At 37.0% G+C, this 23053-nt stretch overlaps 2 protein-coding genes across 3 annotated transcripts in view; one reads left to right on the top strand and one right to left on the bottom strand.

Moving 5' to 3' along the window:
• The window catches only part of LOC150079424 (sepiapterin reductase-like), a 30050-nt gene extending 22631 nt beyond the window's left edge, over window positions 1–7419 (bottom strand). For both annotated transcript variants that reach the window (XM_090383892.1, XM_090383891.1), the window contains exons 1-2: window positions 6686–7419; window positions 521–670 (exon numbers count right to left, since the gene is read on the bottom strand). In XM_090383892.1, coding sequence (XP_090240018.1) covers window positions 521–670; window positions 6686–7208 — 673 coding nt within the window. In that variant the 5' untranslated portion in view covers window positions 7209–7419. The remainder of the gene's footprint in view (window positions 1–520; window positions 671–6685) is intronic.
• THG (tRNA-histidine guanylyltransferase) lies at window positions 7363–14758 on the top strand. Its single transcript, XM_090383065.1, has 2 exons — window positions 7363–7377; window positions 13952–14758. The coding sequence occupies exon 2, from the start codon at window positions 13952–13954 to the stop codon at window positions 14756–14758; it is 807 nt and encodes a 268-aa protein (XP_090239191.1). The 5' UTR covers window positions 7363–7377.
• Window positions 14759–23053: the final 8295 nt, after the last annotated feature.

Below are 23053 nucleotides of genomic sequence, written 5' to 3'. Positions count from 1 at the left end.
GGAATACTGTATACAGGTCTGGAGCTGCACCTAAAAAAGACGTAATACATCTACAAGAGGGTACACAAAGAAGGGCAACTAGACTGGCAATAAGCACTAAATGTTTTCCATATGGGGAACAACTTAGAAGGCATGGACTACAAATCTTGAAAACTACACACCTTTGGGGGTCTTTACTGAGGTATATAATGCCTCAAAATGATAAGTAAACCAAATGGAAGAGGTATATTTCCACTGGTAGGCGAGATGAGCACCAGAGGATCATAAATTTGATATCTAAGGAAGCAACAGACAACTGCTGGATCTCATGAATAAGTGATTCCAAAATGGTTGAGGTGGAAAGTTTGGTACACAGCAGAATTAGATAGTGATTCTTTAATCATAAGAAAAATATATGATTAGAATTTTTTTTTTTTTTTTTTAGGAAGATGCAGAAAGGGTCTAATTCTTTGCATCATTCGACCATTCTAATATTAATATTAATTTTAAAAATAGATGAAATTTAATTTAATAAACCTACCTATTACCCAGTCTCTAATTTTTGGAACAGATTTAATTTCTGCTTCCTTAATCATATCTGTATCCAGAGGTCCAGGTGCATAATTCAAAAACTGCACACTTTTTTCATCTTCTGCAAGTACTCGAAAATACATATCTCTAGCAGCTTTGGCTACCATAATAGAAAAAAAAAAAAAAAGATGCTTTTATAGACATTATGCATACTTCACTAAAAAGATAAGACACAAATAAATTATAAATGAATTCACACTAAAAAATCTAATTATTCATGAAATTATACAGAGGGAGGAGAAAGAGAGAACTGAATTGGATGGCAACTGCCTTTTTTCACAAATTTAAGAGTATTTAATGAATTGTAAGTGCAGCTATTAGACAGTGATAGCGCATCTTTTGATAAATTTAGAGTATACTTTCTTTATAGCTGTAAAATATACACTCAGTGATCACTGAATTGTGACCGCCACATCTGTAATGGACTATGCTGCGTAGCTTGCAGTTTAAAAAGCCAAACATCATTGTATGATTGAGCAGTGATAATTTGCATCTGGTCATTCAGTCAAAGTGATAAAGCAGTGGTTATGGGCTATCATGGAGTTTCAAAGGGCATGATTGTGGGGGCTCGTGCGTCAGATGCTTCAATATCGAAAACAGCATGTCTAATCAGTTACTCATAGCCCAGTGTGGTTACGGTATACAAAGAATGGTATCAAATCACCTCCTGTCAACAGAATTGTAAAGGATTATGCAAGGTAGATATTTGTGGTGAGCAAAGGGTGCAACACATTATACAGGCTCAACAGCAGGTCACTGTGCGACAGTGCAGTACCATATGGGGAATAATACACTGCACACTCTAACATGGTAGTGGTAGTAATAGTAACAGTAGAAGGCATAGGCTTTTGCCGCACTGGCCATTTGGGGTTCCACAGCAGAGGACTTGAGACAAGCTCTTCTCACTGCTGATCATTATCAATGGCAAATGCTATGGTGTCAACAACATGCTGGTTGGACACTGGAGGACTGGAAATGAGTGTGCTAGTCAGATAAGTCCAAATACCTGAGTGCAACATGCTGATGGATGCCTTCGTGTGTGGTGCAAGAAACAAGTCCAAGGACCAATTGTGCTCACTATACAGGCAGGTGGCAGTGGTTGCTTAATATGGGGCATGTTTTGAAAGCAACAACTAGGATCTCTGGTGCGTATGGACCAACATTTCACTGGCGAAGTCTACTGGCAGCTCTTAGGAGACCATGCGGACCTTTCCAAGTTGAATTTTTCCCCAGACAGAAATGGGATCTTCCAAGATGATAATGCAATATGTCATCAGGCTTGCACTATGCACGAGTGGTTCAAGGAAGACAATGCAGATATCACCCATCTAGATTGGCCTCCAAATTTGCCTGCTCTCAATCCAATTGAATGCCAGTGGGATGTTTTGGAATGGGAAGTAAGGCATATGGACACACAACTGTCATCTGTTCCAACACTGTGCAAGCCTTGCATGCAACATGGCTGCAGATCCCTACGGACATCTACTGGAGTCAATACTTAGGTGAATTGCAGCTGTTATCTGTGAAAGCGGTGGCCCAACATGGTATTAGGTAGGTGGTTATAGCTCAGTGATCACTGATTGTATATACAGTTGTGCCCCCATATCCGCTGATTCAGTTACCCGTGGATAACCACAGAAAAAAAGCTTAACACATACTACTTGTGTGTCCAATACGATGCTTCCCTTTATTTTTTACGATGTTGATTTTAAATCGAATGGCTTCCCTTTATTTTTTATAGTGTTGTGTATGGTTTGGTCACGAACATTATAATGGTTCTTTAGAAATTTAACAGATGCACCATTTTAAAACTGAATAATTTCAAGTTTTTGTTTAATTTGAAAGCACAACTCTTGCGTTTGGCCATCATTTTCACAATTTCTAAACAAAAAAAAAAAAAATAAATAAATAATAATAATAAATAGGTACTATAAAAAAAAAAATTCCGACATCCCTGACATAAATACCGAAACAAAATTTGTCCTTTTGCGGTGCGACTGAGCATAACAATCAATGCGATGCATTAAAACAATCTAGATATTTGGTCTTTTTTTTTTTTCCTTTTGTTTTGAGCAGTATGTGTGAAGACAGCGGGGGTTGCAAGATAATAGGTACACTAATCTCCCAATGACGCTTATAATTCTGGTTCCTGTCACTTATTTATGACTTGCAAAATAAATATTACTTGAATTTTATGATTTCTGGTAATTTTTTTTTTTTTTTTTTTTTAATTTGGAGTCTTGAAGTGTCCCTGTTAATCCAATCCTGGTAAATCGAGTCTGCTGTACTTTATTATTACCGTATTTAATGTTGGTAATGTCTTACTGTGTGTTTAATTTATCAATTAAACTTTATTATACATATGTATGTACAAGAAAATTATGTTATATATGGGGTCAGCAGGTGTTCGCTTATATCCATGGTTTCAGTTATCCACGGTAGGTCTTGGAATGTATCCCCCACGAATACGGGGGTCTTGCTATATATAAAAAATTATTCTCATTTATCTGACTCCAGATTGCTTATGAAAAAAAACTGAATCCATAGAGTTGACTCTGTATATTTCTATAATTATTTTGTAACACAGAAATATAAATAATACCTCCAAAAATATATGTACTTCATTTAACTATCTATACCTTATTTTTGGTGAACTGTGGTCATGTGGTAATATGCACGCTCAAAATATGTTGGTGCATATTTTAATTCACATGGTAGCACAAAAATAGGTAAGCCATTATCACACGAATAGCACATGTGGCTGTCGTAGCTGTTTTACCTTGTTCTAAAAACTTTTGGCTTATCAACTATTCAAGCCGTATTGCAAATTTTTACGGTACTCCAGTTCAGTTTGTCATGTATTACGTCTGTACAAGTTTGTATTTGAAAGCTGATTTGTGGGTTGTAAAACCTAAAATAACCCGGTGGTGGCAAGTAAATTATATTTCGCATACCTAAGTACATACTACTCTGCCATAACTGTTAAGTCAGGACTGAAAGTCACTGGTCAGAGGAGAACAAACTTCTTGCTAGGTAGAACAGGAAAACTTCCCCCACAACCTTTTATTAAGAATTCTGGTGGTGACCATAAAATGTGGGTAGATTACAGAAAAAAAAAAAAAAAACACTGAAAATTCACTATAAAGAACCTTTTAACTAACTCATTTGATTATAACATTCTTGAACTTTTAAAGTTCAATCTCTCAAGATTGTTACCCAATAGCAACTTTGATAGAACTTTATTAAACAGCACTGTGCATTTTCCTAAACTTAAACTTGTACTCCTTTCCACTGAAAGGTTCAATTGACTTTTTTGACCATCCTCATTCATAAGAAAGTTAATAGCTTCAGAGAAATCCTAAGCAGTTAGGAATTGATCTGTCAATCACCCAGTATAGTTCCAAGAGCCAAATGTAGCTCATGAGCTGCAATTTGGGGACTCCTGAAATAAAGGTTACTTGTTACTTCAGAGTTGTCAGCATGCATTGGCCAAAATCCTGGCCAACTCCTTCACCAAAGGTCTTTGGCCAGAGTATAGGAGTGGCCTTCTGAAATGGAAGCCATATCACTTGTAATAGTGCTGGCTGACTTAATAGATGAACTGTGCACTTTTAGCTGGAATTTGAACTGTTGGCATATCTACCCTATGTAGGATTTGTGACACTGGCAAAACACCTGATATAACTGCCAATTTGGGGAAATTAACTGGCAAAATTTAATTTTTATATTACAATATCTTTTGATCAAATACCTTGAAAATCTTTCTTTTAAAATAAAAATATTCAGGCCACTTTTAAAAAATATGTGACTAAGATAGTGATTTACAGAAAGGACTTGCAAACAAGTTTCAAAGAAGGGGAAAAATTAAGCATATTATGTGTTCAGTAATTTTTTTGTTTGTGCAAAAAAATGACATGTCATTATTCTTTCATGATGATGGTAATTCTAGAAAGAGGATGCAGTGGCATAAGCAACACAAAAACTGGACACTTGATGATTGGAAACATTTTTAGAAGACTCATCATTCATAATTTTTCCAACATCGAGGAGAATTTGCTTAGTGAATGCCAAGAGGAAGTACACCATCCTGATTGCTTTGTGACGACTGTCAAAAATGGAGGAGGATCAACAATGGTTTGGGAAGCATACCTTAGTATTCTTTAGGGCCTATCATCTCCCTGAATGGGCAATTATCACCATAGATTGCCTTGATATTCTGAGCAACCAGGTTCATTCCACGGTGCAAACTTTGTTTCCCACAAATGATACCATGTTTTAAGATGCTACTGTTCCAAATTGGACAGGTGTGTCCAATCTTGGTTTGAGATGCATGAAGTCAAGGCTAAGCATCTTCCATGGTCTGCACAATCACCAGACTTAAATGTTATTGAGCCACTGTGATCATATTTGGAAAGGAGAGTGAGAAACAGATTTCCTTCACCTTCTTCATTCAAGGAGCATGAAGCATTCCTCCACAAAGAATGGTCCAATATTCCTCTTAAGATGGTTCAAGATTTATTTGAATCAATTCCACAGAGAATACAAGCTGTTTTAAAAGCAAAGGGTAGCCCAAAACCATATTAGTGCCTCTAACTTTTATCATAGGTGTTTCCATTATTTTGTCCATTCTCTGTAGGCGATAGTGGTAGTTGCCTATGGCACTAAGTTTGAAGGATGCTGTGTGTACTGGCAAATCAGGTGGTTGATTAGGGAGCAAATTTCAAGAGAAAAAAATCAAGTTTGAGAAAATTAAAACAAGAAAGATGGAAAAAAAAAACAAAAAACAAATAGAATAAACAAGTCATTATTTCAATTTCCTTGTGCATATTGGAGGGACTACGACATAATTTCTCCACATTTCTGAGAATTTATTTACTGCAAAGATAAGTAATATTTTAATGAAATTCTTGTTTACTTTGTAATATGAGGTCAAGTGAACCACTCCAGCAATTTTGATAAGCAATAACTCAGGCAATCATCAAAACACTTTCCTGCTTACCGAAAGCCTTGGTCTACATCTGTAAGTGGAGTTTGGTGGGGTGAGGAAATGCATATTTTATAGTTTGTCTAGGTATCTGATTTAGAAGTTTGCCTAGGTTTCCAGTTGCTTGCAGCTGGTCTAGAGCCATCTCTGCTAGTGTTGGTTTTTATTTAATTCAGTATAATCTAAGGGGTTAAAAATGATTGCTGTCATGTGAATGTTTCTAAATGAAATTTTATTTTCTGTCTCACTGGTAATGTTACAATTACCTTACATATACAACTGTATGTTCACAGTAATAGGAGCTCATTTTTTTCCCCTTTTTTTTTATAAATACATTTGCATAATTTTCCTACTCTTCTAATCACTTTCTAAGAATTTTTTTCTAAAATGAGCAGTGCATATTGACAACTTTATCTAAAAAAAAAGTGAAAGATAATTACACTTTGCTGTTGGTAGGAAAGTTTAATATTTCAGTGCCTGAAGAAAGAGGCCTTGTCTCCAGCAAGTGATCCCCCCCCCATCATCTATGGGAACAACTGCACAAGAAGCATATCTAAGACCTCTCCCCCACTAAACAATTGCAAAAGTTTTAGAGTGGCAGAGATTTACCAAGAGGGCAATTTGACCACAACTCTGTCTACACTACAAAACTTAAATGGAATACAACTATGAGTGGATTGTAATGCTAGTTACCTATCATTTGGAATTTCATTTAAAGGTATTGAAGAGTGCTACAAGATATTTTATAAATCACACTAATATTATCACAGATGGATTAATTTATGCCTTCTGGCAGTGAGAAGTGTATGAGTGATTATAGATTGTATTAAGTTTTTTTTTTTTTGTTGGCTGATGCAGCAAAAGCCTGGTTTCCTTGAAATGCAAACTGGCCTGTGAACACACACTTATACATACATAATACACAATAATCCATATGAACTGATATGCCAAACTCTCCAAAGAAGCACCCTCTACAAAAAAGGCTGGTGACCTGTGCAACATTGTCTAAATACTTCCACAGAAGGTAACTATCCTCCAGCATTATAAAATGACTAAAAAATATATTCATATGTTAAAGTCTTTTTATGTGGCAGATAACATTCATAAAATATCAAGACCCTCAAACCTCACCTGTACAGTATAAACTCCACCCCTCAAAGGGTTGTATAGCTGCTAGCGAACTGATATTAATAACTGTTCTTTTTTTTACTTTCTCACTAGAAAAAAATTCCAAAAATAATGATGTCAATATGATTGTGGAATGTAAATTCGTATTGAAGTATTCCTTAAGTTCTGAAGGGTCAGAAAAGGAAGCAGCTGACTTGGTAACATTCCCAAGGGTTCCAGCATTATGAACAAGAATTGCATGATCATATAACTCAGTGTTTCCAATGGATTTATATATACTTCTATATTTATTGGCATCGAGTTCGGCCAGATCAACAACTTGGATATCAACATGTGCAGATGAGACTTCGCGGATTAAACGTTTGGTTTCTTCTAAACCCTGTAAATTTCGTGCTAAAATCAGAAGAAGAGAACCGTTCCCTAATTTCTTTGAGAACTCTACTGCAATTGTACGACCAAGACCTTTGCTAGCTCCAGTAATCATACAAAACACTCGTTCACCCCAAAAATTATTAGAAGTGGCCATTTCAGTTACTGAATGTCAGAAACTTTACTCCCAGATGAGTGCACAGAAAATTTTCGTAGTAAAGATTCGTCCTAAAAACCAAAGAAAAAAAGCCGTTCTCTAATATCCTTGAGAACTACGTATACGGTAAGAGAATTGTAGAACGAAGATCTTTACTACCTCGAGTAATTACACGTTATGTTACTACCACAGAATCGCAAGATGGTAAAGATATTAGGTGGGGGGAGCAAGGCGAAAATAATTAGCATTTCAGTTTCTTACAGAACTTAGTAGTATTAATTAAAGCTATACCTATATAAATTAATACCAATTTATTAATAATCATTATTTTAATTATTACAATACATTGATAGAAGTATTTCGCATAACATTTTATTAATCAAATTGTTACAAGCCACGCAACGCCATCACTAACATTACACCTGGAAACAGCACGATAAAAATAATAATAATACTGTACAATAATATACATTTATTCTGTGGGTTGGTAAACTTCATAAAATAAAATAATAGTTAATATACACTGTGCTGCCACTTTATTAGATACACCTGCCTAGTAACGTGTTGAGCCTCTTTTAGCCTTCAAAACAGCCTGAATTCGTCTAGGCATGGATTGAACAAGATGCGGAAAACATTGTGCAGGAATGGAGTGTGTCACGCAGTTCTTTGAGATTCAACTGAGGTGTAGGCCTGCAGCGAACAGCCCGTTCCAGCTCATCCCAAAGATGTTCAATAGGACTGAGATCCAGAGGACTGAGCAGGCCACTACAGCAAAGAAAAGTCATTGTCATGTTCCTGAAACCATTCCATAGTGATTCGGGCTTTTTGCACCGGCGCATTATCCTGCTGGAGGTAAGCATCTGACTGAGGATAAACTGTCAACATGAACGGATGCATTTGGTCAGCAACGATGTTTAGGTACGATGTGGCATTCATACGTGAATCTATGGGTATCAATGGACCCAACATGTGCCAAGAAAACATTCTCACACCATAACACTGACCCCACCACCTTGCACAGTAGTAGTCACACATAACGGATCCATGGATTCATGTTGTTTTCGCCAAATTCTGAGCCTTCCATCAACATGATGCACCAGGAACTTCGCCGACCGGGCTAGCCGGGTGGGTAAAGTGCCTGCCTGGCAACCCAAAGATCTGGGGTTCGAATCCCGCCTCGGGCTTGGATATTACGATGGTTCCGTATTCTCCGATTGGACCTCACGGCCACGATACACGAAGGAAGCAGGAAAAAACTGGTTCCTTCGTGTATTGCTTATATCATACGATAAAAAAAAAAAAAAAACCAGGAACTGCGACTCGTCAGACTAAGCAACTGTTTTCCAATCCTCGATAGTCCAGTGCTGGTGTTGCTGTGCCCACAGGAAGTGTGCTCTCTTGTTCTTCATTGATAACAAAGGAACGCGATGTGGCCGTCGGTTGTTGTAGCCCATTCGCGACAAAGTGTGATTAGTGGTCCGTTGCGATATTTTGGTCTGCACACCAAGGTCATGTATTCTGACATGATGCGCGACATTGTGGCCCGTCTCTTTGCTTGCACAATTCTAGCTATCTTCCTCTGAACTCTCTCATCAACAAGCGATTTTTTTCCACAGGAGTGCCGTTGAGAGGATGTTTTCTGTTCTTTGCACCATTCGCAATACACCCTTGAAACTGTGATGCGTGAAAAGTTCAGGAGAACTGCCATTTCAGAGATGCTTTGTCCAGCACGTCTTGCACCTACTACCATGTCATATTCGAAGTCCGTTAGATCATTCCTTTTTCCCATTCTTGCTACGGTTTTACGCTTAACTGATACTAGAAAGGTCGTTCTGCTGCATTTATATCCACAACTGTGGTCATTTGACTTGCAACGTTGTACAACAAACCATTTATGTGCACAGCAGGGGTGTACCTAATAAAGTGACAGCACAGTGTATGTAAGATTCTGCCTTAAGCACAGAAATTATTTAAAATGTTGTTATTACTTCAAACAATCATGTGCCGCAGGCGCAGCCAGAGGGAACTTTCTGGCATAGCACAGTAATTATAATTACCGATTTCTCACATCGACTGGAAAAGGACTGAGTTCGTATTCCAATAATAGTGCAAGAAGTTTTTATGTATTTTTTTTTTATAACGTGATTGAGTGAGTCTGTCTCAAGAGAGGTTTGCATGGTTTTTCACTAACGTAAATTCAGTGTTTCGTACATGAAACAGCAAACTAATCAAACAATATGCGCAATTATGGACACAATCTATAGACACTGAGTTGGTTTGAATTAGCAACACCTACCTAATACCTCTTGGGGTTACCTCTCGCACAAAGTGGCATATCCAGGTGTCATCGTAAGGGTGGCATGGCGACCAGGTCCAGGTATCATCGTAATGGGGGAGGGGCGCTGGCGATCAAGGTTTTGAGTTTATTTTAGAACGCCTCCTGCGTCCTTTTTCTTTAATTTCAAATTTTTGGTTAAGGGGGCATATTCTCCTTCTGCCTACCCCTGAATACGCCCCAGCTCGCACATAATCTAGCACGTACACGTCTTGGCATAGACTCCACAACGTGTTTCAGGGTATCCTTGATGGCTTGGCCCAATCCTGTTGTAGTGCTATCCATGCGTTGGCCAATGTGTCTAGTAATGCCCACACATCTTAGGAGGACTGTTGAAGAATGAAAAGTATGGTAATGAGACCAAACTTTCCAGTGTGAAGTGGTGTCTCCATCAACAAAATACCAGGCCCCATACGGCTTATAGTGTGGCAAAACCTTGGCACCTATGGCAGTGATTACTGCCATAGGTGCCGAGGTTTCTGCCACATCCCCTTATTCACCGGACTTAGTCCGGTGTGATTTCTTCCTGTTTCCATGTCTGAATAAAGCTCTGAAAGGCAAACGTTTTTGCGTTAGACACAATGATGCTCGCAGAGCCACAACAGAAGGACTTTGCCGTCTTTCGAAAAATGGCTTGCAAGAAGCATAATTAGCACCCTCCTGCATATTATTAGCCATACGGTGCAAGGAAGCCTGAGGTTTATGCTGCACCAGCCAAAAAAAATTCCCACATTACCCTGAGAGAGAGAGAGAGTGAGACAGAGGAGGGGGGGAAATCACCAAGAAAGCAAGAAAGAGAAGAATGATGATATCCAGCTCAGGACCTGGGGTTTTCCAAGCCCATACACACCAGAGTGAGCCCCTGGGGTAATTTTTATCCAAGAAACCCTCAGAACCAAAAAACAATGACATTTAATGCGTGGGTACAACGGTGGCGAAAGTGTATAAAGTTCAAGGGTATTTCGAGAAGGAGAAATCCACAGATTATGAAAATTAAGATAAGATCTTGCACCAGTCCACGAATTAAATGATCACCCCTCGTACATTAACGTTTTAAAAAATCAGTCATTTTACGTTCTGCAGTATTCTTTGAGCCTTTTGGGAAGCAATGTTACGAAATTTATGCAAAAGTAACACTGGGTCGCGTCCGCTTCTTCCTGAACTTCGAATCATTCGATGCACTTTGGCGGCATAACTTCAACTTCACTTTTTTTTTTTTTTTGTTAGTTGTTGGCGCATCGGCTTCTGTGGCCATAATGCACCTCCCAAGGTTTTTGCACTACTCTGATCTAAGCCCGAGGCGGAATTCGAACCCGCGACCTTTGGATTGCCAGGCAGGCACCTTACCCATCCGGCTAGCCCGGTTGGCTCAGCTTCAATGTGGCCAGTTATTGTTGTCCCGCCGTGGTCAGCAATCAGTGGCGTATCTACCATGTAGGCAGTTAAGGCAATTGACTCCGGGCCCTTTAAGGGCGCGGCATCTTTGGCTGTCTCCTGTTTTTGCAATTTTCATTAATTAAGTAGGGGCCCGAACATGTTCTTTGCTTCCGGGCCCGAAAAAGGGTTGCTACACTACTGCTTGCAATAATCCATAAATCACATTTCGCACAATTTCATCATCGTCAAAAATACGCGGCCGACGTATATTCTGTCTAAATTCAGCCAGTTGTTAATTTTCCTTATCGTGGTGTTTGCAATACCGGGAATAATTGAATATAGCTGCACGATTTAGCTTCCTTTGGAATGGATTTCACATCGATTTTGGTGGCAGTTGATTTTGTTAGAGGCTAATGTTTGTTCTAGCACCTTTGAAAGGTCAGAATTAGATAATTGAAACAAAATCCAAGAGTCTACGAGGTTGAAAATTATGTCTTTTATGGCGTAGCATTTCCAAAACTCTTTTACGCCCAATCATTTTTTGCCAAAATAAGTTTTTGCATGAACGTTTTGCGATAATGACGTTTCGTACTTTCGATATCTCCTTGGTCCATCGGTTTAATGAGAGTAACTCTCTTCGCAGTATTCGCAGGCAGAAAGCAACACATTATTTTGTTATCATAGTTTTTTAAATCATATATGAACGAGTAGGTGCATTGTCCTTCAGTAGCATTGCTTTTTGTGGCAAACCTTTTGATACCAGATGTCACCTTACGCTTGGTACAAATGTTTTATGGAACCAATCTTGAAATATTTCTTGGCTCCTCCATCCATCCAATAAACACATGGATGAGCCATGGATGTCTTGGCTCATCCATGTGTTTATTACTATTATTTTTTTTGCGTGACATATTTAACTGGCAACGTATTTACATTAACGTTTTGAAATATCTAGGATTTACAACCTTCCCAATAACAAGTAACGGGAATTTATGGCTACCAATGGCATTAGAACACACTACTATGGTTATGCAATCTTTTCGCATCGGATATCCTGGAACTGTATTTTCTGTCTTTGAGACCAAAGTGTTTCCAGAAAATGTCTTCCAATTAGCGTTAGTAGAGGTATACGATGCAAGCAAGCAAGTTATGCAGCATCAGCCAAAAAAAAAAAAAAAAAACCTCCCATTTCATCCCTCCATTCGTTCTAAATGCCTGTCCAGCTCAGCCTTAAATTTATTTAGGCTACTAGCTTCCACAACAAAAGATGGAAGCCTGTTCCACCAATCAACTACCCGCGGGCTAAAGGCAAATTTCCGCACATCTATTCTACAACTATCTTTCCTCAATTTGAAACTGTGCCCCCTGAGGTTCTTAGTCTGAGCAAGACGAAGAATCTCATCAGCATTCAGCTTGGTCAACCTATTCATGGCCTTATACACCCCAATCAGATCACCTCGCAAGTGCCTACTCTCCAGGCGCTGCAATTTGCAGAACTTAAGACTTTCTTGGTAAGAGCACCCCTTTGTTCCCCTCACCAATCTTGTTGCCCTTCTTTGTACTCGTTCTAGCAACTCTACATTCTTCCTAAAATGAGACCTCCAGAACTGTACACAGTACTCTAGGTGTGGCCTGACCATTGCCTTGTATAACGTGATTATCACCTCCCTGTCCCTGCTAGCAAAATTCCTATATATCATTGACAATACCTACCCTGGCAGCCCGTCTGCACTGCTCAGCAAACTTCATATTTGGCTGCACAATTATCCCCAGGTCTTTTTCACTTTCCACTTCCCTGAGTGTAATACCACCCAGTTGGTACGTTTCTCTTCGGTTATTGCTACCCATATGCAGTACTTTGCATTTGTCAATGTTAAACTCTAGTTGCCACTTCTCTGCCCATTTTCCCAACTTATCTAGATCCAGTTGGAGTAGCATACTGTCATTACTGTCGTTAACAACCCTGCCAACCTTTGTATCATCTGCAAATTTGGACATTAAACCTGATATACCTTCATCAATATCATTGATAAATACACAAAACAACAATAGGCGCAACACCGAACCCTGGGGAACTCCACTAAGAACATTTCTCCACGGAGAGCAGTGTCCATTGATTACCACTCTCTGTTGTCTCCCATTCAACCATCCCTTTATCCATTGTAGCAGCTTACCCTTGATGCCATACCTCTCCAATTTTTACAGCAGTCTTCCATGTGCAAAAGTATCAAAAGCTTTCCTGAAATCCAAGTGTATGATATCAAAATTATTTTTGGCATTCAGTTCCTTTGTGACCACATCATAGTAAGCAATCAAATTGGTCAGACAAGACCAATTAAGACCAGTCTTGTCGCAGTTGTACACTTAAGCTTTAACCAGACGTCGTTTGGCTATTTTCTTCTTCAATTCGTCGTGGAATGCAGAAATGGCAGCACCTAGCTTTTCTCCCTGGATCGACAACTGTCGAATACCGTGACAGAACATAAATTTGTCCAGCCATCCAATGCCCGCCTTGAATGAAGGTTCTCCATCAAGCTTTTTATTCATCAATGGCTTTTTCGATTATCATAGGTCCAGACAGTGGAATTCCCTGGCTGAGTTTTTGAACAAATCATTGCAGTTTCCAACTGGGCATTTTTAGCTGGCTTCATGATTTTACGTTCTTTCACATTACTACCAATAGTGGTTTCCATTTTTGATAGTTTAGCTTCAGTTTTGTTGGTGTCGCGCTTTCTGTCTTTCTTGTAGCAATTTCACCTTTACGTAAACGCTTGATTATTTCAGTTTTTTGGGGAAATCCCAACACTACACGCTTACGTTTTTCTGCCATTTTGTCCCTTGTTCTAACTTGTACGAGAAACAAGCGAAAAACATCACCGGAAATGTATGCGTACACTACACAAGAACTTGTGAGCACAGGCTGAATGGTGGTGGGGGCGCCACATGTAGTACACAATGAAGAATGGCATTGCCCTGTAACAGTTAACAGAAACTAAAGATTGCAGTTATAATTTCTGAACTTTTGCTTGTAATGGCGAAGAGTAAATTCGAATACGTAAAACAGTTTGAAATGAATGATCAGTGTTTACCTGATTGTTGGATTGTTGTACGCATAGACGGGAAGAATTTTCATAGATTTTCTGCTGTGCACAAATTTGATAAACCGAACGATAAGCGTGCATTAGATTTGATGACAAGATGTGCTTCTCAGGTTATGCATGAATTTAAAGATATTTGTTTTGCTTATGGCCAGAGTGACGAGTATAGTTTTGTATTTAAGAAAAATACCACCATTTATAAAAGACGTGCAAGTAAGCTTAGTACGAATGTTTGCAGCCTATTTGCTTCGTCATATGTGTTTCATTGGAATGAATTTTTTTCTCCCTTAAAACTGCAGTATCCTCCATCGTTTGATGCCCGAGCAGTTTTGTATCCCACTAATAAGACTCTTCGTGATTATCTCAGTTGGCGACAGACCGATTGTCATATCAATAATTTACACAATACAGCATTTTGGACTCTTGTCGAGAGAGAGAATTTTACAACAAGAGATGCAGATAAGCGACTTTCAGGAACAACTTCAGCCGACAAAAACGAAATCCTGTGGACATATGGAATTAATTATAATAGTTTACCAGAGTTGTATCGCAAAGGAACTGTTATTATAAGGAACACTGATAGAAGTAAGGAAGAATTTGTAGAGCCATGTATTCCTGTTGTTGACCCAGAAACAAACACCGTGAATTTAAAAATATCAGGTCTAATTTACCTCAATGTTGATATCATCGGTAAGACATTCTGGGAAACAAACAGTAATATTTTATGTTCACATTCTTGAATTACGATTAAGTAAATGTATTTTCATCCCAAAATGGTCATTTAAAAAAAATAATAATGCTGTAGACTGATACCACAGGTCCCTTTATAAAATTATAGTTGAATATGTTTAGCAGGCTAGCTATAATAGACTTGAAGAAGATTGAGTTTTAAAGAAAATAAGTATTGACAAGTTTTAGCATTATCATAAACCTTTTAATGACTTATAATTTTTTTGCACAATTATATCAATAGATGTTTGTTGAAGGGTCACATACAAAGAGCGAAGTTATGGTATTAACAAGTTTTAATGTGTGCAAGACCTCAAGACTGACAGTAGACTCTAATGGCAAATTCTAGTTGTTGGTAACAGCTGTTAAGTATCAGTTACTTAATGGTGGATTTCAGTTATCTCTGACAGCTTATTAAAAGTATCAGTTACTTTTATCAGTGGCAAAATTACTCATAACATGATAGTATAAGGCATATTGCATGTGTGTGTGTGCTACTAGTTACATATATGCACTATCATATCCAGGTATTTTTGTAAGATAAGGAGGGTGGGCATGATGACCAGGTCTTTGAGCATTTTTCTTTTAGATAGACCTAGGTCTATCTTTAATGAGCATTATTTCTTGTTTATATGTAAATTATATGTAAATTAAGTAAGACATGTAGTATTCAAGTTTTTTGAATGTTGCCATAACTTGTGCAATTGCATGGAACTGGACGTAGCAAAAACATTGAATTGGTTTCATGCCAGTTTCAAATGATTTTGGTTTCTCAGCATGGTTGGCAAATCCAAATATTGTTGCAATTCTGCAATACCCTGTGAAGAAATAATACAACCATTTGTAAATGCTATTTACTATGGTGTCCCCAAAAACAGGCAGGACAAAAAAACAATGTTTTTGATTTAAAAAAATTGTTGTTATCGAGTTTGTTGGTGTATCAGCTACTGAGGTTGTAATGCACTGATTTCTGACTTATATCTTTCTTGTTTGGTAAAAAAAAATCTTTGTAAGTATTGGACCTTGGGGTCTTTTACAACCCCACACATTTCCACTGAGGTCTCCTGACAGATCTCTTCCCAGTTGGTTGATAATGTAGCACATATTGGTTTTAGGATTCTTTTGATTATCCAATAACTGTATGAGCTCTCTACCTTCTTTAATTTAGTATGTGTACCATTATTTGCTTTTCCTTTAGTTCTTCCATTATATTCTGATTTTCTTTTTTTCGGCAAGTCTGGTATAATTGACATTTCTCATAAATCCCATCTGCAGCTGTTATTCTTTCATCGTCCTTACACGTGGTCCATGCTCCACTTCCATACATAAGTAATGGTGTATTTTTGCAAATCCTTATTCTTGTATGTTTTTGTGATAGTAAATGCTTAACAACTTAATTTTTGATACCTAGTGCTTGTAATTTGTTATCTTGAAGTTGCCTTTTTTCTTTCATATAGTTAAGTGGTACCAAAGATATTTAAAACTATTTGGTTTACTAAGCAGATTTTTCTTCTTATTGGTTCTTTACTTTGGTTTTTCTTAGTGATATCCCCATGTTTATATTTTTTAGCTATTAAGTCTAAATGATAAACAATTTATACTCATCCTCAGGAATGGCCTTTAAAACCTGGTTATCTGTGAACAGTAGTGTCTAAATAAATTCCTTGTTTTAGAGGGATGTTACTACGAATAGTTATCCAGTTACTTATCTTAGCATTTATGGTGTTAATGAGAAGCAGTGTCTGTCAAACTCATTTTTATTTGTTTCCACTCCAAAATCACTCTGTTAATTTTTATTCTTATGTTTCTCCCATAGATGTTATGATTTTTATTTGATTTTGGATGCCTTCTTTTCTAATAATTTATCTCTGCTAATATGATTAGATTTTTTTTTTTTAACAGATTATAAAGTTTAGCTGTGTTTTAACACTATTCTTTGTGTTTCAATTAGGATTTTGATAGACAATAGTCAGCAGCAGCATTCTTGTCTAAATCCACTCTGCTCCTCACCTTATTAGATTCAAACAGTTTATTCAGTTTATTTTTAATGATCTCTGTATAGATTTTATACCCTCAGTTCAATAAGCTTATACCCCCATAATTATTGCAGTTATTGATGTTTCCTTTTTAAAAATAGGAATAACTATTGCTCTATGCCATCTATGTCGAGATATTTCACCTTTCCAGAATTGATCTTTAAATGATTAGTTATTGTAGGGCTGGTAAACAGTAATACTGGTGTCACATACTTGTACTTATATAACAAATAATGTAACACATTAAGTAAACAGTGATTTAGCAGTAGATATTTTTCATAGATATCATTAATTGTGATTCTGACTATGTAATATCAATGGCAGGAGTAACAGATACACAATTTTTGAACTACCTCTACTTCAGACCCAGAACATTGCTTGTACTATTAAAATTTACTTTAGTATGTGATTTCCCATTCAGAACCTCCTAGAAATAAATAATAACAATGGGCATGTAAAATAACAGGTTATTTAGATTTTATTATATGGATATTTGATTTTCAACATTATTGTTGTGTTTGGAATCAAAAGTCACTTAAATTTTATTGCTTTCTTCTTTTTCCTTCTTAAAATGCTTCCTTTTTAATTCTTCCTTCTACCATGTACATGCTACACTATCAGTGTAGCATGTACATAGTTACTTTGAAAAGTCCATTCTTTTAAAGTTAGGAACACTTATAAATTATTAAATTTTGGTGGGGTGTAGTATAAAAAAATACTGATTTGAAACAGAAAGGATTATACCCTGCTTCACAATTGAGATCATATTGTAAAGCAGAGTGCACCCCTAACGAGTCATTCCTTGACCAAATGATATTCCAGGCCAGACAGATAGTTAAGTAAGGTTCAAAACAGAATTGGATAGCCACTTTTTGGCTATGAAGAAGGTAGGATGGATAGAATTTTTATTTTTCTTTTCTTTTCTTTCTTTGGCAGATGCAGAAAAAATACACTTCCTTGCATCCTTCAGCCATTTTAATACTAATAACAAAGTGACAGTTAAATTGCTCCAGCACTGTCAATACATATCTGTAACTTGACTGGTATATGTTCAACGGAGTTTCAAAGGAAGTCATCATGTACTTTACTCTTAAAAAAATTCTTATTTCCAAGTTCATCAGTGGTCCATGGTTTTGATGTGTGAATTTCTTCTTTGGCTTAGTCTGTAAAAGAGGTCACATGGCATGAGATCTGGACTTATCCATCAATCAGTGTGTTTATCAAGCAGAGTATGAATAGGTAATGAAAATGTAGTGGAGCCTCATTTTATGTGAAAACAGGGCCGGATTTCCCATTAGGCACTATAAGCACTGTGCCTAGGGCCTAGGACAGTTTTAGGGCCTACAAAGGAAGGAAAAAAAAGTAAAAAAAAAAAAAAATAGGGAGGAAAAGTTTTTCAGATTTAAAAATAATGCAACTATAAAACTTCCCCATTATACTTGAAATTAAAAGGAAACAAGATCATCAATATCTAGATTACTTGTAACATTTCTTAAGATTACAAAAGTTTCTTGCATCGGCTTCTCATTGTAGCAAAATCTTTAATAACATCCTTGAAGTCCATATAATGAGTAATATCGTTCTTGATACATAGAAGTGCCAACAACAATAAGCGATCTTGGCTCATAGTTGAGCTTACACAGTTCTTGATCTGCTTCAGTTTCAAAAATGGATAGATAAATTCTTAAGGCTATGTGTATGTTTGGGAAACTAGTAATCAGTTTTATTTTTTATTTATGCCTTTATTAATTCTGCCACAGATGTCATCAAACGGTTTCTTCCTTTTCCACTTTCGGTCTTTATATTGTCTGTAATCAGAATTTGGAACGAATTCTTTTGCTATTTTTTAAAAATCATCAAATTTGTCGTCATCTCAAACATCAATCAAATAATCTAGAAGAGTATCATATAATTTCACAATTGCACATAACTCAATTCCAGGTTCTTGAATTGCTTTATTCGCTCTGTTTTTTAGATCTTTCCAAATGACAGTCATTAATGCTATTTCTAACCTGTTCAGTTTATTTATTAAAGCTTTTGCTTCATGAACCACTGTCTGTGTTTTTTGCATTCTGAGATATCAACGAGTAGTGCACGAATTTTACTGCAATTTTTTTCGATGATTTCGCAGCATTATAACGTGATGACCATCTTGTGTTTGATAGATTTTTGACCGAGATTGTATTCTCCATCATACTCAATTTAGACCATCTTTGTGGTGAGGCTGCGAAGAATGTGTAGAGCGACTGTAAAATGCCGAAAAAATTAACGGCAGCCAAACGGCTTTCTGTGGGTGTGGTCCCTACTAAATTAAGACTGAAGCACATGGAACTCATATTGCAAGTTTGTTTGTTGACTTCCTTGAATCTGGCTTGGACTCCAGAATACATCCCACTCATATTAGCAGCATTGTCATATGACTGAGATCTTCAATTTGCTACATCTTTTCCATGTTTATCAAGAACAGATGCTACCGTGTCAAAAAGATATTTTGCATCATGCTTTTTAATGGGAACAAACATCAAGAAATGCTCATGTACTTCACCATCTTTTGATACATAACAAATAATGACCGAGTTGAATCTTCATTTTACACAAAGCTTTTTCTTTTTTCATAACTAGATTCATGTTTTCCCATATGTGTCAGACATTTTAAATCACGTCAAACACAGTTAACACAAATTATTCTAGGATCAGAATATGAAAAATTGAATACAGCACATCAATCTTCTTTTAAAATTCAGTTTTCTTAAAATGTCACATCACAAACTTATTCCGCTATTTACTACCGATACACGTACACATTTGTGAGTACAACTGTTTTGAACAGGAGAATGCACGTTTAACTCTCTACGAAAGAAGTCAGTTTAATAAGATAAGCATGAGACAACAATCATAGATGTTTATATATGTTCATGCACTGATCAACTGCTCATACGAATGAATTACATCAAAAGATGTAATTCACAGTCAGTGTGTTAATACAGTATAATTTATTATAAGAAATATTTTACTCCTCTTTTCCCACTTTTCAGAATAAAAGTGCCTAGGGCCTACAAACATTAAAATCTGGCCCTGTATGAAAAACAACTTCAGCATTTTCCTTCACAAATAGTAGGTCACATGAGATCTTGGAGCATCAAGTATTTCTCCTTGTTCATGGTGTTGTACTGCCAACAAATTGTGGCAACCTCATTTCACATCGATTTGTTGTCTTGGGATTGGACTGCATTCTTTCAGCTGTCATACCTGAATCCCATTCTACCCAATAATGACATTTGATTAACAAATCCTGTGGTTAGCACTGTTTGACACAAAATGTAACTAAACAAATCGGGGTTGGGTTGTTATTCTTTCATAAAATTTCATGCATTTTCCACAATCATCAGGAAGAACTTATTAGACAAAATGGGGTTACTTTGCATGAAAGCTTAGTTCTTTTACTGAGTACAGTGAAAATTGTATAATATGATAATCCAGATGCCTTTTGTAGTCACTTGAACAGCCATCACATTATCTCCCGAACGGTAGTCTTCCAGAAGGCTTGAAGTCATTTATGGAATCGGTTACCCATAATTTCATGTGGTAGCTCTTAATGGTTTGCAGGTCAAGCACTACATTTCTGCCACGTGTAGCACTGGTTAAAGATGCATTGCAGGAACAATTAGACAAGACTGCAGCAATAATTCAGACACAGCATGGGTTTGTTAAGGAAAAGTTTTGTCTGACAAATTTGATTGAATAATATGATGCGGTTACAAAGGAACTAGATGCAAAAAAAATATTTTTAGCAAAGTTTTCGACACTGTTGCGCATGGAAGATTACTGTACAAATTGGAGCAGTATGGTATTAAGGGCAAGTTGCTACAAAAGATAAAAGGGTGGTTGAGTGGCAGAAGAGAGTGGTAATCAATGGACGCTGCTCTTTGCAGACTAATGTTATTAGTGGAGTCCCACAGGGTTTGGTGTTTGGACCACTGTTGTTGTATATTTTTCAATGATATTGATGAGGGTATATCAGGCTTAGTGTCGAAGTTTGCAAATGATACAAAGGTTGGCAGGGTTGTTAATGACAGTAATGGCAGTGTGCTGCTGCAACGGGATCTAGAAAATCTGGGCAGATGGGCTCAGAAGTGGCAACTGAAGTTTAACATTGACAAATGCAAAGTACTGCATATGGGTAAAATAACCCCAGAGGAACGTAGCAACTGTGTGGTACTACACTTAGGGTAGTAGAAAATGAAAAGACCTGGGAGAGATTGTGCAGTCAGATATGAAGTTTTTTGAGCAATGTAGACAGGCAGCCAGAGCAGGTCATGGGGTATTGTCAATGATATAGAGGAATTTTGCTAGCAGGGAAAAGGTGATTATTCCTTTGTATAAGGCAATGGTCAGGCCACACCTTGTGTAGTTTTTTCATTCTGATGACAGAATACATGCGATTTGTAGATGAGCAGCACAGTAGCTGTGTTGGCAAGAGACTACCATCATACTGAGCAAAGTACTGGAGTTCAAATTCAACTCTTGGCAGTATGATATACTGCTGTCTCATGGCCTTAGCTGCCTCAGTGCTTATTTTAAACAACTAATGTTAAGAACTGTGTGGGTAGGCTTGCCACGTTGTAAAAGAATATAACAATTGTTTTGGTTGATGACTCTTGAACACAGCAGACCTATGTAAAACTAACTGAGCAAAGAAAGGCAGTGCATACATAAACCAATTGATCAAAATGACCCGATATGGGAAATTAAACACTTCGATTCAAAAGAGGAGGGACCGAGAATTATAGGTATGTGCTATAAAAACACTGGTACTGGTAATATTACACTTAAATGACCCACTGAATTAAATTCTGACTCACCAGAAGATGCTTTGTGATATCTGCATTTATGACGAAATTTTTGATTTAACTTTTGGGTTTAGAACTAGTTGAAAGGATTTTCAGTATTATGTATGTTCTTATTTTTAAGTGTACATGTCTGGAGGCCTCATTTTAGGAAGGATGTAGAGTTGCTAGAATATGTACAGAGAAAGGCAACAAAGATTAGTGAGGGGAACGAAGGGGTCCTCTTACCAAGAAAGGCTTAAGTTCTGCAAATTGCAGCGGCTGGAGGCTAGGCACCCGGGAGATGATCTGATTGAGGTGTATAAGGCCTTGAAAGGGTTGAGCAAGCTGAATTCTGATGGGATTCTTCTGCTTGATTAGATTACGAACCTGAGGGAGCTCAAATTGAAGAAAGACAGTTGTTGAATAGATGTGTGGAAATTTGCCTTTAGCCAGTGGGTGGTTAATTGCCGGAACAAACTTCCATCTGTCGTTGTGGAAGTTGATAGCTTAAATAAATTCAAGGAGGAACTGGACAAAACAGTGTTAGTGGATGTTCTGCACCAAATTGAAATGAATCAGTTACATACACACACACACACACCTGCAAATCTTAAATTTATGATTTTTAAACAGCTTAGAGGTAATGGTTGTGTTAAATTTTTTTTTTTTTTTGCATAAGCTCATATGCTTGCTTTCTTGCATCACATGCTTTTATTACTCCATTGTTTTTGTTCTTGAACAACCCAGTATCATATTTCATATCTTGACACCATTATGGCCAATTCTTCTATGCTTAATTTTCTAGCTGTTATTTGTTTGCAAACAAGGAATGGTAATAATTAAACTTAAACTGGGAAAGAATGGCTACAATGTGTATTCTTTTATTTTTGCAGCTAAACCTTGTATCTCTAAATCAACATTGTGTAGGATTGGAAGGTATTGATCTGTTTTCAGATCATTAATTTTGTGCCCACTATTCTTAACAGTTTCTGACAAGTGGGTGATAGTATTAGTAGTAGCAAATGATGTAAGAAAACAAGCTTATACAGCATTAGTTTAAAATAAAAAACCCTTTCCAAATCTCCTGTCTCCATCCCCATTAAGAATCGTCTAATTCTTAATTCTTCCTTAAAATTATTCAAACTATTCATTTCCACAAAACCCGAAGGAAGTTTGTTCCAACAATTAACTAATGGTATGTTACTCACATATAAATGTTTTCTAAGTGGGTGATAGTATTAGTAGTAGAAAATGATGTAAGAAAACAAGCTTATACAGCATTAGTTTAAAATAAAAAACCCTTTCCAAATCTCCTGTCTCCAAACCCCATTAAGAATCGTCTAATTCTTAATTCTTCCTTAAAATTATTCAAACTGTTCATTTCCACAAAACCCGATGGAAGTTTGTTCCAACAATTAACTAATGATATGTTACTCACATA

This window comes from Mastigoproctus giganteus, chromosome 10, assembly GCF_048544385.1.
Source record: "Mastigoproctus giganteus isolate SK-2022 chromosome 10, ASM4854438v1, whole genome shotgun sequence".
Taxonomy (NCBI): Eukaryota; Metazoa; Arthropoda; class Arachnida; order Uropygi; family Thelyphonidae; genus Mastigoproctus; species Mastigoproctus giganteus.
Note: the sequence above shows the minus strand (reverse complement) of the source record. Positions and strands in the feature narration are given on the sequence as shown.

What these genes read in the sequence shown, in the direction of transcription:
- THG (XM_090383065.1), top strand. Translation starts at nt 13,952, where the DNA reads ATGGCGAAGAGTAAATTCGAATACGTAAAACAGTTTGAAATGAATGAT.